This window comes from Convolutriloba macropyga, chromosome 10 (genome assembly GCF_964194025.1).
Source record: "Convolutriloba macropyga chromosome 10, txConMacr16.3, whole genome shotgun sequence".
Lineage (NCBI taxonomy): Eukaryota > Metazoa > Xenacoelomorpha > Acoela > Convolutidae > Convolutriloba > Convolutriloba macropyga.
Genome location: NC_134477.1, coordinates 14538993 through 14556983, shown reverse-complemented (window position 1 = coordinate 14556983; position 17991 = coordinate 14538993). Strand labels below are relative to the sequence as shown.

The 17991-nt window shown below is 36.3% G+C and overlaps 1 protein-coding gene across 1 annotated transcript in view; it reads left to right on the top strand.

Moving 5' to 3' along the window:
• The first annotated feature begins 7119 nt into the window (after positions 1–7119).
• The window catches only part of LOC142347932 (multifunctional protein CAD-like), a 155846-nt gene continuing 144974 nt past the window's right edge, over positions 7120–17991 (top strand). The window contains exons 1-3 of the mRNA XM_075399097.1: positions 7120–7149; positions 16885–16981; positions 17254–17385. Coding sequence (XP_075255212.1) covers positions 16885–16981; positions 17254–17385 — 229 coding nt within the window. The 5' untranslated portion in view covers positions 7120–7149. The remainder of the gene's footprint in view (positions 7150–16884; positions 16982–17253; positions 17386–17991) is intronic.

Sequence of the window (17991 nt, the reverse complement as noted above, 5' to 3'; positions counted from 1 at the left end):
ACGGATGAACCGTAATGCGTAGTCGTGTTTCAAGAGTTAGTAAGTTTTTTTAGCTAAAGAAAGTAGCTGTAACAATATTCAGCCAGCTTCATATTTGTGCAGATTGTTTACTAGTTGCTCATGAGGGATTCAGAAAAGGACACAGTTGGAGAGCGGTCGATCCCTGTTTCAGAAAAGCAAGTTACTTCGTATTAAGCTGATATGCGCTGTTACCATAGACAAGGTCAAAACTGGTTTTCGGACATAGAGCATATTAGTTTTATTTTCTGTAGAGTGTATAATCAGCTTTGTTGCCTTCTTTGTCAATTGCAGGGGCTTGAGATCTTTCAATGTTTGGGATACAAATCGTTATATATGGTTGTTTGGAGTAGAACGCCTAGCAACTTGGTAGTCTTCAATAAATTTTACTTGGTAGTCTTCAATGTTTCATCAAATTTATTGGTAGTCTTCAATAAATTTGATGAAACAAACCAGTTTACTTCATCAAATTTATTTTGAGAATACACCGAATTCCGACGCCTTGGCTAAAGAACAATTGTTCAGTACCTACTTCCGGTCTGTTTTCTCCAAGAGTGCTTATACGAGAAACATTAGCGAACGGAAATTACAACAACTGCATTAAGAAAAGTTTTCTGATCATGATAGCGAAAATGTGCTTGAGCAACTAGACACTACGAAAGCTAAGGGTGCAGATGGTTTACGCAACGTGTTTCTGAAGCGAATGGCAAATGTGCTTGACAAGTCGCCGAAAATTGTTTTCAACACTATTGCAAACAAACATGTTTTTCAAGATGTTTGGAAAACAGCAGAGGTTGTGCCCATCTAAAAAAGTGGAGATAAGCAAAACATCTCCAACTATTGAGGAATTACTCTTCTCTCCTGTACCTCCAAGGTCCTTGAAAAGCTATTATCCGAAAAGTTTTAAGCTATTACAAAAGATGCTGTCCTCTCTAACGATCAACACAGATTCTTTCAAGAGGGGTCCAAAACAACCCAGATGATAATGTTTCTGAAGGAAATCAATTCTGGGTTGAACAGTGGAATTATTTGTACATTTTCATTAGACTTTCAGAAGGTTTTCAATGTAGTTTGTCATGAGAAACTTTTGGAAAATTTTTGTTACTACGATTCCTCCGGGGGTTTTTACGCTGTAATTGAAAGCTATCTGACTAATAGAAGACAGAGAAATAGAGTGGAAGACTTTTCATCTGACGAAGTTAATGTTCATAGTGGTGTCCCCCGAGGGTCCGTGCTCGTTACGATTTTCACTTTCAGCCTGTGTGGCTTCTTTTTCGTGAGTCAATCTGCGATGTTCTTGCCTGTCGTCTGCTGATACATTGTCGCCCATTGCTGGTGGTGCCTCTGGGGATTCTTTTGTCCCAAATAATGTCTCATGCTGTTCCTTCGTCTGAGAGAATGCTGCAAATTGTGTGGAACATGTAGCAAAGTTATCTTGAAGCTCATCCACTTCATTTTCTTAGAAGACTCCATTGTTGGGCAGTTTGATCACTATCTTGGTAACTATTCTTTTAGCTGAACAAAATTTTGATATTTCCAAATTTGACCAGGTAACAATTTACTAGCAATTACTTCTTTAAACCCATACCATTTTAGGGCAACTCCTTGCTAGTTATGTGGACTCTATGTTAACACCATTTTAGTGAGAGTAAAATTTGGGACCTTTTTGGGTTGCGACCCCACAATCTCTTAATTCATTGGAATCTTTTGCTTTCCACTGAGCCAACTGGTCAACATTGCGAGAGTCTTACCATGCTCTTAAATTGAGCTATCATCTCAAGTTCCATAGAATGATCACAACTTACTTAGTAGAGTGCATACCCTAACACTTTTTCAAAGGAATGAACTTGAGCACCCAATTGGCTATGTAGTAAGTGTTGATGAAGTGGACGGATGAACCGTAATGCGTAGTCGTGTTTCAAGAGTTAGTAAGTTTTTTTAGCTAAAGAAAGTAGCTGTAACAATATTCAGCCAGCTTCATATTTGTGCAGATTGTTTACTAGTTGCTCATGAGGGATTCAGAAAAGGACACAGTTGGAGAGCGGTCAATCCCTGTTTCAGAAAAGCAAGTTACTTCGTATTAAGCTGATATGCGCTGTTACCATAGACAAGGTCAAAACTGGTTTTCGGACATAGAGCATATTAGTTTTATTTTCTGTAGAGTGTATAATCAGCTTTGTTGCCTTCTTTGTCAATTGCAGGGGCTTGAGATCTTTCAATGTTTGGGATACAAATCGTTATATATGGTTGTTTGGAGTAGAACGCCTAGCAACTTGGTAGTCTTCAATAAATTTTACTTGGTAGTCTTCAATGTTTCATCAAATTTATTGGTAGTCTTCAATAAATTTGATGAAACAAACCAGTTTACTTCATCAAATTTATTTTGAGAATACACCGAATTCCGACGCCTTGGCTAAAGAACAATTGTTCAGTACCTACTTCCGGTCTGTTTTCTCCAAGAGTGCTTATACGAGAAACATTAGAGAACGGAAATTACAACAACTGCATTAAGAAAAGTTTTCTGATCATGATAGCGAAAATGTGCTTGAGCAACTAGACACTACGAAAGCTAAGGGTGCAGATGGTTTAGGCAACGTGTTTCTGAACTGAATGGCAAATGTGCTAGACAAGTCGCTGAAAATTGTTTTCAACACTATTGCAAACAAACATTTTTTTTCAGATGTTTGGAAAACAGCAGAGGTTGTGCCCATCTACAAAAGTGGAGATAAGCAAAACATCTCCAACTATTGAGGAATTACTCTTCTCTCCTGTACCTCCAAGGTCCTTGAAAAGCTATTATCCGAAAAGTTTTAAGCTATTACAAAAGATGCTGTCCTCTCTAACGATCAACACAGATTCTTTCAAAAGGGGTCTAAAACAACCCAGATGATAATGTTTCTGAAGGAAATCAATTCTGGGTTGAACAGTGGAACTATTTGTACATTTTCATTAGACTTTCAGAAGGTTTTCAATGTAGTTTGTCATGAGAAACTTTTGGAAAATTTTTGTTACTACGATTCCTCCGGGGGTTTTTACGCTGTAATTGAAAGCTATCTGACTAATAGAAGACAGAGAAATAGAGTGGAAGACTTTTCATCTGACGAAGTTAATGTTCATAGTGGTGTCCCCCGAGGGTCCGTGCTCGTTACGATTTTCACTTTCAGCCTGTGTGGCTTCTTTTTCGTGAGTCAATCTGCGATGTTCTTGCCTGTCGTCTGCTGATACATTGTCGCCCATTGCTGGTGGTGCCTCTGGGGATTCTTTTGTCCCAAATAATGTCTCATGCTGTTCCTTCGTCTGAGAGAATGCTGCAAATTGTGTGGAACATGTAGCAAAGTTATCTTGAAGCTCATCCACTTCATTTTCTTAGAAGACTCCATTGTTGGGCAGTTTGATCACTATCTTGGTAACTATTCTTTTAGCTGAACAAAATTTTGATATTTCCAAATTTGACCAGGTAACAATTTACTAGCAATTACTTCTTTAAACCCATACCATTTTAGGGCAACTCCTTGCTAGTTATGTGGACTCTATGTTAACACCATTTTAGTGAGAGTAAAATTTGGGACCTTTTTGGGTTGCGACCCCACAATCTCCTAATTCATTGGAATCTTTTGCTTTCCACTGAGCCAACTGGTCAACATTGCGAGAGTCTTACCATGCTCTTAAATTGAGCTATCATCTCAAGTTCCATAGAATGATCACAACTTACTTAGTAGAGTGCATACCCTAACACTTTTTCAAAGGAATGAACTTGAGCACCCAATTGGCTATGTAGTAAGTGTTGATGAAGTGGACGGATGAACCGTAATGCGTAGTCGTGTTTTAAGAGTTAGTAAGTTTTTTTAGCTAAAGAAAGTAGCTGTAACAATATTCAGCCAGCTTCATATTTGTGCAGATTGTTTACTAGTTGCTCATGAGGGAAATAGTTTTCGTTATTGTGTCATTCTCATCTTTGGTTCTATATTCAGAAAAAGACATAGTTGGAGAACGGTCAATCCCTGTTTCAGAAAAGCAAGTTACTTCGTATTAAGCTGATATGCGCTGTTACCATAGAAAAGGTCAAAACTGGTTTTCGGACATAGAGCATAGTAGTTTTATTTTCTGTACAGTGTATAATCAGCTTTGTTGCTTTTTTGTCAATTGCAGAGGCTTGAGATCTTCCATTGTTTGGGATATAAACCGATATATAGGGTTGTTTGGAGGAGAACGCCTAGCAACTTGGTAGTCTTCAACAAATTTTAAGAAAAATAATTTACAAAATGGCATCTTCTCTAACATCCAGAAGTATTTAAGATGAGTGAATAAACAAACCAGTTTACTTCATCAAATGTATTTTGAGAATACACCGAATTCCGACGCCTTGGCTAAAGCACAATTGTTCAGTACCTACTTCCGCTCTGTTTTCTCCAAGAGTGCTTATAAGAGAAACATTAGCGAACGGAAATTACAACGACTGCATGAAGAAAACTTTTCTGATCATGATAGCGAAAATGTGCTTGAGCAACTAGACACTACGAAAGCTAAGGGTGCAGATGGTTTAGGCAACGTGTTTCTGAACTGAATGGCAAATGTGCTAGACAAGTTGCTGAAAATTGTTTTCAACACTATTGCAAACAAACATTTTTTTTCAGATTATTGGAAAACAGCAGAGGTTGTGCCCATCTACAAAAGTGGAGATAAGCAAAACATCTCCAACTATTGAGGAATTACTCTTCTCTCCTGTACCTCCAAGGTCCTTGAAAAGCTATTATCCGAAAAGTTTTAAGATATTACAAAAGATGCTGTCCTCTCTAACGATCAACACAGATTCTGTCAAAAGGGGTCTAAAACAACCCAGATGATAATGTTTCTGAAGGAAATCAATTCTGGTTTGAACAGTGGAACTATTTGTACATTTTCATTAGACTTTCAGAAGGCTTTCAATGTAGTTTGTCATGAGAAACTTTTGGAAAATTTTTGTTACTACGATTCCTCCGGGGGTGTTTACGCTGTAATTGAAAGCTATCTGACTAATAGAAGACAGAGAATCAGAGTGGAAGACTTTTCATCTGACGAAGTTAATGTTCATAGTGGTGTCCCCCGAGGGTCCCGTCTCGTTACTCTCTTTTTCATCCTTTTTGTGAACGATCTGTCTAATTGTCTAATGTCCAAATGTTTTATTTATGCCGAAGACTTAAAAGTTGTATTGATAGCTCAGTAACGCTTCAAATTGACGCGGCTGGGTTGTGGAAGTTGAGTAACGAGGATTTTATATAGCTCAATCTTTCCAAATGTAGCCTAATGGTCTTGAAGCGTGACGCGTCAGTTCGCATAAGGGGGAGTTGAATTGGAAGAGTGTGCGACACAGAAAGATTTGTGCCTCAGATTTCACAGTTCATTAATATGGACTTCACAGGCCAAATTTCATTGCGGTAAAGCCATCAAATCTTTCCATTTGACCAAACGCAATATCTGTGACTCAGCAGATAGTAATACACGCTTGTTTCTCTACAAAGGCTGCATCGAACGAACTCTGTCCTTTGGAGCAATTTAGCGGAAAGTTTTGAAAAACGACCTGAAAATTATTGAGAGTTTACAAAAGAAAGCCTCGAAATTGATTTTAAGATAGTGTCCCATTGGCTAATGACTATAAAGAAAGACTAGAAATTGAAGCTACTTCCTGTGTTGCTCTATCATGAGTTACAGTTTCTGCTAACTTTTTTTGAATTGTCAACGACAAGTTTCGGTTGGACTGGAAATCCAAATTGGAAATTGTAAAGAGTGATAAAAAATTTATCAATTCAATACAAGTGCAAGGAAATAAAAATTATGAGGACCAAGCAAGAAGGTAACTTTTGGCTTCGAGCCACGACTTTGGCTAATCTTTTTGGACAAAATATCGGTATGGATGTGGCCAAGCTTTGTAATTATTCTTTCAAAAGGCTTTCAATGTAATTTGTAATGAGAAACTTTTTGTTACTACGGTTTCTCCGGGGATGTTTACGCTGTAAATGAAAGCTATCTGAATAAGTGAAGACACAGAATCAGAGTGGAAGTCTTTTCGTCTGACGAAATTAATGTTCATAGTGATGTCCCGAGGGTCCGTCCTCGGTCCTCTTTTTTTCATCCGTTTTATGATCGATCTGTCTAATTGCCTAATGTACAGACGCTTTGGCTATGCCGAAGACTTTAAAATTATAATTGATAGCTCAGTAACGCTTCAAATTGACGCGGCTGGGTTGCGGAAGTTGGGTAACGAGGATTTTATGCAGCTCAATCTTTCCAAATGTAGCCTAATGGTCTTCAAGCGTTACGCGTTAGTTCGCATAGGGGGCGTTGAAGTGGAAGAGTTTGCGACTCAGAAAGATTTGGGCCTCAGATTTTACAGTTCATTAACATGGACATCACAGGCCAAATGTCGTTGCGGTAAAGCCATCAAATCTTTCCATTTGATCAGACGCAATATCTGTGACTCAGCAGATAGTGATACACGCTTGTTTCTCTACAAAGGCTGCTTCGCACGGATTCTGTCCTTTTGAGCAATTTTGCGGAATGTTTTGGAAAACGACCTCAATATTATTACAAAAGAAAGCCTCGAATTTGATTTTAAGGTACTGTCCCATTGGCTAATGGCTATAAAGAAATACTAGAAATTGGAGCTAATTCTTGTGCCGCTCTATCATGAGTTACATGATCTACTAACCTTTGTTTGAATTGTCAACGACAAGTTTCGGCTAGACTGGAAATCCAAATTCGAAATTGTAAAGAGTGATAAAAGAAGGTTATCAGTTCAATACAAGAGCAATGAAATAAAAATTAAGAGGAGCAAGCATGAATGTGACTTTTGGATTCGAGCCACGATTTTGGTTCACCTTTTTCGACAGTCTTTCGGTGTGGATGTGGCCAAGATTTGTAATTATATGGCAAAATATTTGAAGGCGTATCTGAGTTATTTCAACCGCAATTTCAACAAGATGGATTTGTGTTCTTGGCGATTGACATGCAACTTTGATTATTGTAGAGAAACATCAAAACACTCGAACCGAAGTGAATGTTAAATTTGATTTGGGAGCGTAAAAACTTCCATGAGGTTTTCCCTAAATATTGCGTTGCGGAAATCCTAATTGTTGTGATAAACTTATTAAATAGTTAATAAGTTTATCACGAGCGTTTTTTCAGATCGATTGTTGCCAAAATTGGGCACATGATAAATGATATTTATTGTTGGAGCCAGCTCTGTGAGCAAAGTCAACAGGGCCACTCGACAGAGTGAAAAAGGAACACAATTTTTTGGGTAACGTTTATGGTGTACCATCTTTGAGCCTCAATCCGAATGTCAAAAACGTGAGTCTAAATCTGCAGAATTTATTCGATAAAAAAGCCTCTCAGAAATCGAAACAGCATTGTACTATGGCATGATGTCATCAACAACTCGATAACACCCCACAACTCAAATAACGACCATCCCTTGACAATTAAACAATTGCTCGAAGAGTTGAAAAAGTACCGGCACAAGTTATCAGCAATAGTATACAATCAACGTTTTGGAACTCCGGATTTATTTGAAACCCTGTGTCAACATAAACTAACAACATTTATTAGTGTTAGGCGACATCTTATTTCTCCCCGCAAAAAAAATCAGAGTATTACACACAGAGTAAACAGTTGCTCGAAGAGTTGAAAAAGTACCGGCACAAGTTATCAGCAATAGTATACAATCAACGTTTTGGAACTCCGGATTTATTTTAAACCCTGTGTCAACATAAACTAACAACAATTATTAGTGTTAAGCGACATCTTATATCTCCCCGCAAAGAAAATCAGAGTATTACATAAATGAATTGCTTGAACTGCATCCTGAAACACAAATTGAGACAAACATCTTTAAAACAATATTGCGGCATCAGGACATTTTGTTCTATTTAGTCCAAAATAAGCGATCACGAAAAAATCGATCTGATACAAACCAATCATCAGCGGTGAAGCGGGAAAAATACAAAGCCAGAGAACAATTGAAAGAAGTTTACATTGACAATTAGGATTACTCTCATGATGTGATCTGAGATATCTCTATTTTGGAGCTATAAATTTATATTTACCCTTTGGTGCTTTAGTTCTCTCTCTTCTTTACTTTTATAAATTGGCTTAAAAATAATCAGATAGATAGGCTGTATAAATACCTCCCTTTTTGATTGCGTTTCTGTGGCTCGTTTGGAACACCTTGGTAGCACTTGAGCTTTCAGTGAGCTCAGCACCACCGCGGGTGTTTTTGAACACGTGACGGAAAACAACATACCTACGCACCCTCTTGTTTTTTTTCTCGCCTATTTTTTTTTTCATTTTTTTTGATTCATATTAATCTGATTTACTGCAACTTTAACTCTACTGTGTTTTTGAAAATAACCATTTGTTTTCCAACTTGTCGAGAACCGAACACCTTGGTAGCTCTTGAGCTTTCAGTCAGCTCGTTGCCACCACAGGTAATCTGAATTACACACTAAGTCGAAGTCGAAATATGAGTTCATCTAATTTGAAAAATGATCAAGCTCCCTCTGCAGACCAACAAAGAGAGGAAGTTAACAATTCAAAAGCAGATTATAATGGGAATTATAATCCGCTTTATCATATCTTGGTCAAACACCTCTAATGAAAGGCGAAAAAACAAATTGTGTTGCATTAAGTCCTGATGAAATTGATGCAAAACCTGAAAATAACAAATTTAACGAAAATATTCCTAGTTTGGATATTTCCGAAATAATTAAAAATAACTTTCAGAAATCTGTTGCCGACATGCTTCCTGAAATAATGAAAACTGTAAATTCGGAAATGGAATCAATTAAAGCTGAGCTAAAAAACGAATTGAAAACTACCACAAGTGAAATTGTCGATGAAAAAATTGATAAACTTAAGTCGCAGTTGGAACTTAAAGTAGACATCGAACAAGAAAAAGTGAAACTGAAAACATTATCTGAATGTGTACTGGTAAAAACTTATAACCGCCGTTATAATATTAAAATACAAGGTCTCGAACACAATTTAGCTCATGGCCAGAGAGAAACCTATCAAGAAACAGCCAAAATTGTACAGAAAGTTGCTCAAGAAATGAATGTACGTGTTGCAAAAAATGACATTCCAATTGCTCAAAGGCTGCCAGCTAATAACGGAACACCTAAACCAGTTATTGCTAGGTTTACCCGTAGAGTGACTAAAATTGAGCTCTTAACGAAAAAGAAAAAACTGCACGAAAATTCCCTTTTAGGGAACGTAAAGATATATGAAGATGCCACAAAAGCTCGCCTAACTTTCATGAAATTGCTAAGAAACGATGAGCGAATAAACAAAGCTCGGCGACAATATTTTTTGAGCGGAAAGATAATGAGAGCATAGAAAAAATACATGGCTTCTATGAAGGAGCTGAATAGGTAAATACAGTTACGAAACGGTTATAAAGTGCTTTGAAACAAAACTGACCAACAGATCAAACCCGGTATATGAAAGTGAAACTTAACGTGAAAAGTTGCATAACGAAAGGCCTGAGCAACGAAAACTCGAACTTTGAAAAACTTTAAAAACCGAAATTAAAACTACAAAAAACAAAGTTACTACTCACGGATGCAATTTTACCCAGACTATCAGACTCCATACTATCCAACAATTTCCTTTGGCTTCGAAAATCCTCGATTCTAGCCGTATTTAAAATATTATTCAAATAAACGTACGGTCTCTCAAAAAGCAATTCTCAGAACTAGAGGCTTTAATTTAAGTCTTGAATCTAAACCAGATATTCTATGCCTGAGTGAAACATGGTTAAGTGAAAATGACGAACCGTCAAATTATGTTATACCTGTCTTTAATAACTGGGCAATAAGAAATAGAAATTCATGAGGAGGTGGAATTATGATTCAACGCAACAATACCTTAAAAATTGTGAAAGAAATTCCTAATCTTTTTAATGAAGCGTTGTAATTAAATCTAGAGATGCAAATTTTCAACTTCAAACTCATGGCTTTATGTAACCCTCCACAATACAACAAAATGACCTTCATAGAAACCCTTGATAAGTTTTTAGAAAATGAAAAAAGCCCGAATACCCCAACAAATGTTGGTGGTGACTTCAAAATTGACATTGGGAATAAAAACCTAATGGTAGATACGTATTTAAATAGCGTCGCCGTTAACGGTTTTGAATTTTTTTGCGATAAAACAACAAAGGTAACAGAAACATCATCAAGATCTTTAGATCATTATCTATTTCAAAACATTAAAGGAGAACGGCAAGTTCTTTTACACCAAAATTTCAGTGACCATTATCCAGCTGAATTCAAATTTAAATTTTACAAAACAACGACAAATAATGAGAAAGTGTATAGAGATACAAAATTTTTAAGTTGTGCAGAATGAGCAAAAAAAAATTTCAATGATCTGAATCAACATCTGAAAAACAGCAAACAATCAATTTTTAGTCAAAGCAATGTAAACGAAGCCTTTGATATTTTTAACAGACTTCTCTTAGAGGTGAGAGATGTCTATGCACCAATGACAATCAGTAAAACGAAAAGAAAATGTCCACAATGGTTTTGTTTTAAACTAAAAACTTAAAAACAAAACGACATAAAGCTCACAGAAAATGGAAAGAGAACCAATATAAACGAACCCTTGCTGCTTTCACAAAAGCGAGGCATAATCTTAAAAAAGAAATCACAGCAACCAAAAAACAATTTCATCATAATAAGTTTGACAAATGTTTTGGCAATTCAAGACAAACATACAAACTTCTTAATGAACTCAAGGGGAAAACAAAAGCTTCCAAAACTTTTCCCATTCTAGCCAGTTGTCAGAAAAATATCGAGGAACCCAGTCAGGTATATAATGCAAACTCATTCAATGATTTCTTTATCAAAATAGGTTCAAACTTAACAAAAAACCTAAAAAAGAATAGCAGACCCAGATTATAAAGCAAGGAGTATTTTTTTATATAAAACAAATTTGTCTGAAGTTCAGAAAATCATGCAAGGCTTAGACAACAAGTCATCGTCAGGGGACGACAATCTCAGCAATATTTCAATCAAAACTTCTGGTTCGGTAACAGCAGTTTACTTAGAACACCTAATTAAACTTTCATTCAGTACAGGCGTTTTCCCCGATGCACTATCGAATGCTAAGGTTTTCCCGCTTCATAAAGAAGGCTCCAAAGTAAATGAAAATAATTTTAGGCCAATATCCAATTTAAATGTATGCAGCAAAATTTTTGAAAGAGTCATGTACAACCAACTATTTTCATTCATCGGGTGTTTTAATCTATTGCATATTAACCAGTTTGGATTTAGAACATACCACAGCACTATTGATGCATTGGTTCATCTAATAGAAACAATACGCAGAAAGCAGAACAAAAACATAATCAGTTTTTTCCTAAACCTCAAAAAGGCGTTTGATACACTAAATCATGACATCTTAATAAGTAATTGGAATTGTACGGGATACGAGGAACGTGTCTGTCTTGGTTTAAATCGTATCTTGGGAACAGAATGCAAGGAGTAGAATTAAATGAAATAAGCTCCTCTTGGAAAAGAGTAAAATGTGGTGTTCCACAGGGCTCAATATTAGGGCCTCTACTATTCATAATTTACAAAAATGACCTGCCCAACGTCTGAAAAGACGTTGAAATTATTTTGTTTGCAGATGATACTAATATAGAAGCAATTGGTTGTTCTATTAACGACGTAGCATCAGATTTAAAAAATTAAATGATTGGTTAACTGAAAACATGCTTGTTTTAAACCTTGAAAAAACCATTCAATTGAACATTAAAACGGATAATTTGAACCCACGCTTCGATTTAGATAACCAATATAAAAAAGTTGACAATACATGTAAACATCTTGGTGTACGTTTGGACTGAAAACTAACTTTTAAAACTCACATTTCCCATGTTGTAAAAAAGCTTAGCAAGCAGTGTTGAATTATTTCGAAACTCAGACACTATGTTTCCAGAAGTAAATTATTAAACTATTACAATACAAATGTAAATTCAATAATTCAATATGGCATACTTGTCTACGGATGTTGCAGCTATTCTTCACTCTTTCCCATTTTTTTTATTACAAAAGAAAATTTTGAAAATACACTTCCGAAAAAAGCGGGACGGTTGCAATGACCTGTTTATAAACAATACAATACTCTCTGTTTACGAATTTCATTTATATTAATTGCTCAAATTTGCTCTCAAATCTCTGAATGGACATCATTGTATCAATTTTTGTAACGATATGTTTCGAAAACAAATTGAAGGTGTTAATACACGAAATGGTACATTGAATTTGCTTAATATTCCGTCTATAAAAAGTAAAGTTGAAAGAAACTCTGTTCAATTTAGAGTTTCTGTTCTATATAATAAGCTTAGATTAATTGGAGTGTTACCTGATAGTATACAAAATGTCACTTTTCTGATATTAGTCGCAAACTGAAGTTTTCTTATATCTGTAATAATTCTGAACTTGTTGAATATGTTTATGGCAACCGCTCCAAATAATCGATCTTCCTTAATTTTGTTTTTTGTTCTGTCATGTGTATTACTGTCTGGAGTTATGCAAAGTATATTATTGTCTTGTGCTACCATCATTATGGTGATCTGAAAAGAGGAACTTGATGTCCCCGTTGATCATCCTTGCTTTTTGTATTTATACGAAAAAGCTAAATAAACCTCTCTCTCTCTCATTATTTTATTATTATTATTATTATTATTAATTGTCTGAATGTTTTTATATTATACGTGAATTGAAGTAATTTAAATGTTTAAAATATGCAATTGGGGAGTCCTGAATTACTGGAGGATGGGGATAATTTGTGAACTTTATGATATACATACAAAGGTTTGTTAGACCCACTTGATTTCAATCGATGAGTCAATTTGAGTTTAGTCTAGTTTTCTCCAGTTAACAAATTTGTAATGTAAAGGAAACCAATTTGTCAAATTAAAATTACTTCCAATATTTAAAACAAACGTTTTCGAACTTTACGTTCATCGTCAGGTTAAAACTGTTTTACAAATTGTTAAAAGATAAAATGAATACGTATTTACATTTGTCTGAGACGACAATGACAACAATTCTAGGAACTATTCTACAAAATAAATCGAAAAATTTTCCCTATATACAATATTTAGCCTATTTACAACTCATATTTACATCTGTTATCAATTTATTTAAAAACCTTCCTATTCCGGATTTTTCGATTTTGGCCATGTTCTTGTATTTTTAGGGTTATTCCGAATTTGCCCTAACCATAAGTATCCCTTTTGTGGAGGTTTTGCAAATTTCGTTTTGTCATGCACAAAATGTTTTTTGCCCTATGTATTCTCATCTAATCAAAATTATGATTTGAACTAATATTTTAGAGTGAGTTCCCTCCCCCTATATTCATCGCGTGTGTTTAGTGCCGGCTTCAGCTTGCTGATATATATAGCTCCGATAATCTTTAGTTTTTCTACTGTCCGACAGGCGTCCAGAATTTTCCATTCAATGTCATTCGTGGCGCCACGACATTCAACCAGATGTTGACCCACCCGTGAATCCTTCTTTTGATGTTCTGTTATCCGTGTGGTAACATGCCTGCTTGTTTGCCCAACATAGATGGATCCGCATCCATTACATATAATCTCATATACCACGTGGGCTTTCAGGTCTCTATCGAAAGATGATTTCACGGTGGGGAGGCACGATATTATTTTCCGCATTGTAAAAGTTACTTGCAATTCGCATAGTTTCTTCAGTTTGCTTGCAAAGTTTTGAGAAAGGTTGCCTCTGTATTGTAGAAAAATAGTTGGCTTATCAATAGATTTGGTCTTGCTTTTTTGATGCTCTTTTGGTGTTGTTCTTAATTGGTCTTTACCGACACTTATTATCTTTTTTTGAGTCTGATTCACTATTTTTGAAGACCATTCCTTTGGATATTGATTTTTGGTCCAGCAACTTTTGTTCTTTTCAAGAGCCTGATCGAAGGACAACCAATTAGAGGTTGCATTAAAAACCCTGTGAACCGCCCCTTGAATCACATTTTTCTTATGCTGAAGCGCTGCACAGCTGCGAAAATTCAGTATTATTCCAGTGTCAGTTGGTTTTTGATAACAATGACAGGTGATATTAATTTTGCTGCTCACATTTACGTTAATGTCAAGAAAAGCCAAATCCCCATCCATGTTCACTTTTTCTAAGGTATATTGCAGGTTGTTGTGTAATGATCTTGCAAATTTTAAATACTCATCCGGGTCATCACGAATCGTGCAGATAATATCATCCACATACTTTTTAAACAATTTCATCTCCTTATCATGCCCCACTGTCTGTTGATTGCTGCGATAAGCACAAAGCCAAACAACATCCTGCATGTTGGCGTATTCCTCATTCGATATTTTTTGGCATCTTGCATGAGACCAGTTTTTGAATGACTCACATTCTACTCATTTTCCTCGGTAAGTCACTCTCCGGTTACAGTCTTTGCACTTCCCGTTTTGGTCCGATCTGGAAAAGTTTTCACTGAGCTCCGGTTTCTGCAGTGATGCCTCAAACGATTTCATCCACACGTTTGCTAGTATTACAACCAGTGATGCACCCATAGCCAGACCATCTGATTGCACATACCAGATCCCATTACATTTGAAATGAACATTCGTCACCGCAAGCTTTAGCAAACTTTTCATGGCGGACCTTGGGTTATCTGGAGCTAGGTTGTTTGAATAGAGTTTTCTTAGAGCTATTTCTATAGCCTCTTCAACTGGAACGTTGGTGTACAAACTTTTTACGTCAAGAGATACTATCTGCTCGCCATTTTCGAGAGTGAGAGACTTTAAGGCTTTTCTAGCATCTTGCGTATTGGTTTCAATGTTTGCGCGCGGTAGTTTCTGTAAACATGGTGTCAGAAATCTGTTTAACTTTGCGTAGCTTCTACCAGGTATTGAAATAACAGGTCGGAGAGGTGTATCTTTTTTATGTACCTTTGCCAGGCCATAAAGACTCGCTGGTTGCGAACCTGTTGACCTGAGTCTTTGATAAATTTTGTCACCAATTTTCCCTTGCTTCATTAATTGTTCTAGGCTGTTATTGATCTGTTTTTCATTTTTGATCACAAGTTGATCTTTTGCCCCATCTATTTTTTGAAACTGATCTGAATTCAACACCTCATCAAGTTTTTCCCTGTACGTTGACTCCTTCATCACACAGAAACCACAGCCTTTGTCAAATGGTACCGCCAGCAAATCATTGGCTTTTAGGTAATCATGCACTTTTTTGACCCCTCTATCCAATGGGGTTTCGCGTACATTTTTTGCATACCATTTTGCGGACGCCTCAATTTCACAAAGCTTCTCACCCTCAGTGTTATTCTCGCGCAACTCACGTACAAGTTTGTCTACGTCTGCGAGGAAGTGCACCTCATTAAACTTGTCTCTCTCAGGGTGTTTAGGCCCCAACGATAGGATGTCGAGTACAAACTTTGGAAGTTCACGGCCATTCATTATCACAACATTACTATGGGAGCCATTCAGTAGTGGTCTATCTTGTCTCTTTGACAGTTCATTAAGTTTTCCATTAAGTGTGTTCTGAACCATTACGGAGTGATTTCTCATTTCACGCTTAATGCAGCTAACAACGGATGGCATCAGTTCTGTTTGCACATTCTCCCTAAAATTACTCCTATCTGTCTCAAGTTTTTCCTTGAACACATTACGGCCTTTCTCCGCACGGTTTATTTCTTGTTTCAGGAGCTTTAATTGAAATTTGTGCACCGCTGGTTCAGAAAAAATTTCATTTTTAGGAGCGCGAAACCTCAAAAAATCCGGAATTATATCATTGTTAAGGCATTGTTTTAGAAATTCAATTCGGTAATTGTATAATGACCTTATTTAAAGTATTCAAGTAATCAAGATAAAGTTTGAAACAGTTTGATTTTTTCAAAATATACCTGAGCCACGTCTTTGGTAGCAGCAACCACATACCTCAAATAAGCTCAAGGACAGGGGGCAATGAAGCCCGATTGTTCAGGAGCTCCTCCTCAGTCTGTGTCTGTTGCACCTTCCTTGCCTTGGCTCTCACTTTCCTCTGCCTTTTGCCCAAGTTCTTGCCTTTTCCTTTCTTGAGCAGCCCTCTTAAATTGTATTGATGGCGTAATACTCTCTCCAGGGTCTTAATCTCCAGCCCAGCTTCTTGATGCAGCTGGGAATACTTTCCTGGCTCCAGCCCATCTTCTTGATGCAGCTGGGAATACTTTCCAAATTTGTAAATTCCATCAACAGTTTCCGCACCCTAAATGAATGTTTTATCATTAAATGAATGTTGTATCACAATGTTGTACCAATTAAAGGAATGTTGTATCTATTGATGCAGAGAAGTAATTGTCAATTAAAACTTAAATTGATTAACTAAAACGAACGTTTTCGAACATTGCGTTCATCCTCAGGTTTAAAAATTAAATGAAATCATTTACAAAGTATATAAACTTGTCTTTGACTATAATTCTAAGAAATGAGTTAAAATAACACAGAATTTTTGAAATTATTTACAGTTAAAAATTACATTTGCAACATTTTATTTACACTTATTACACTAAATTGTATCTATTGCGCCTTTTGCACTAAATTGTATCTATTGCGCCTGTTGTATCTATTGCACTAAATTGTATCTATTGCGCCTGTTGTATCTATTGCGCCTTGTGATGGAGCTAAAAAGCGGCAATATCAAGGACTAGATGGTTTGAAGAAAAACATTTTCATCTCAAATGATTATTTTCGAAAAGGATACTTTTTCGTCTTAAATCTTTTTTGACGAGATTTTTTTTGTCCTCCATTGTAATTTATCCTCTGTTTGATTATAAACTTAATTTTTTTTTCAGATGATGAATGAGGGTGTTGCAAAATTGTGTCTTGAGGATGGAACAGTTTATCAGGGTAATCTGTTTGGATATCCGAAGAACTGCTCTGGAGAAATTGGTTCGTATATTACTTTGAATGAGAATTTTTGTTAATATCATAAAAAGCTCATGCAACGAAAGTGAAAGCCGAATGGTTTTATTCGTGAAAAGTTTTTCGAAATGAGAGCAAGGATTTTGTTACTACTGTCATGCAATCGAAATCATTATGAGATAAATACATGAATCAACTGAATAAGAATCTACTTGACAAAAACGTTGATTATTTTAACAAATACCAAAAAGGCAAATTACGAGCGGGAGAAATTGTGTTTGATTTCATTATTGTTTTAGTGTTCCAAACTGGCATGGTGGGCTATACGGAAGCACTAACTGACCCTTCATATTGTGAACAACTGCTAGTTTTAACCTATCCACTGATCGGAAACTACGGAGTACCTAATGAGGACGACTTTGACGCATATGGTTTGAGAATTGCCGCTTGATATTTTAATGTTAAATCAATTAATTTAAAGCAACTATTCAATGAACAAAGTGTTTTTAAAAAGTGGATTACCATTTCGGCATATGCATAGAAGTTTGAAAGATTTTTGAAAGATTAAACAAATGAGTTAGCATACATGGATACCCAGTGAGTGACACTGTTCCGCATGTCACAAGCCTTTGACACTGTTTCGCACGTCGTCTTACTTCAGAAATTGAAATTTCTTGGAATTGGTGGGAGCACATGGGGACTAATGAAGTCTTATCTCTCAAACAGTTTTCATGTTTTTTCATTGGTCTGAATGTGGCTAATGTGGATGTGCCTGAGATGTGGCTAATGATTTGCAGTTTTAATCCTGGCATATCTCTCAATTAGCATTCTTGTTCAAAAGTGATAAAAATTGGATACTAATATGGCAACATTCTCCTGCGTTTTGCTCGGTTTTTTGGTCCTCAGCATTTGTTAGAGAGCGCTAGTTGTAGTGTGTTTTGTTTGCAGAGTTTGTCATGATAATATCTAGAGCTTCTGGGCGACATTTCGAAAGAGGCGGCAAGACCGTTGTAGCCTCCGAAACACTGCTTCTTTTT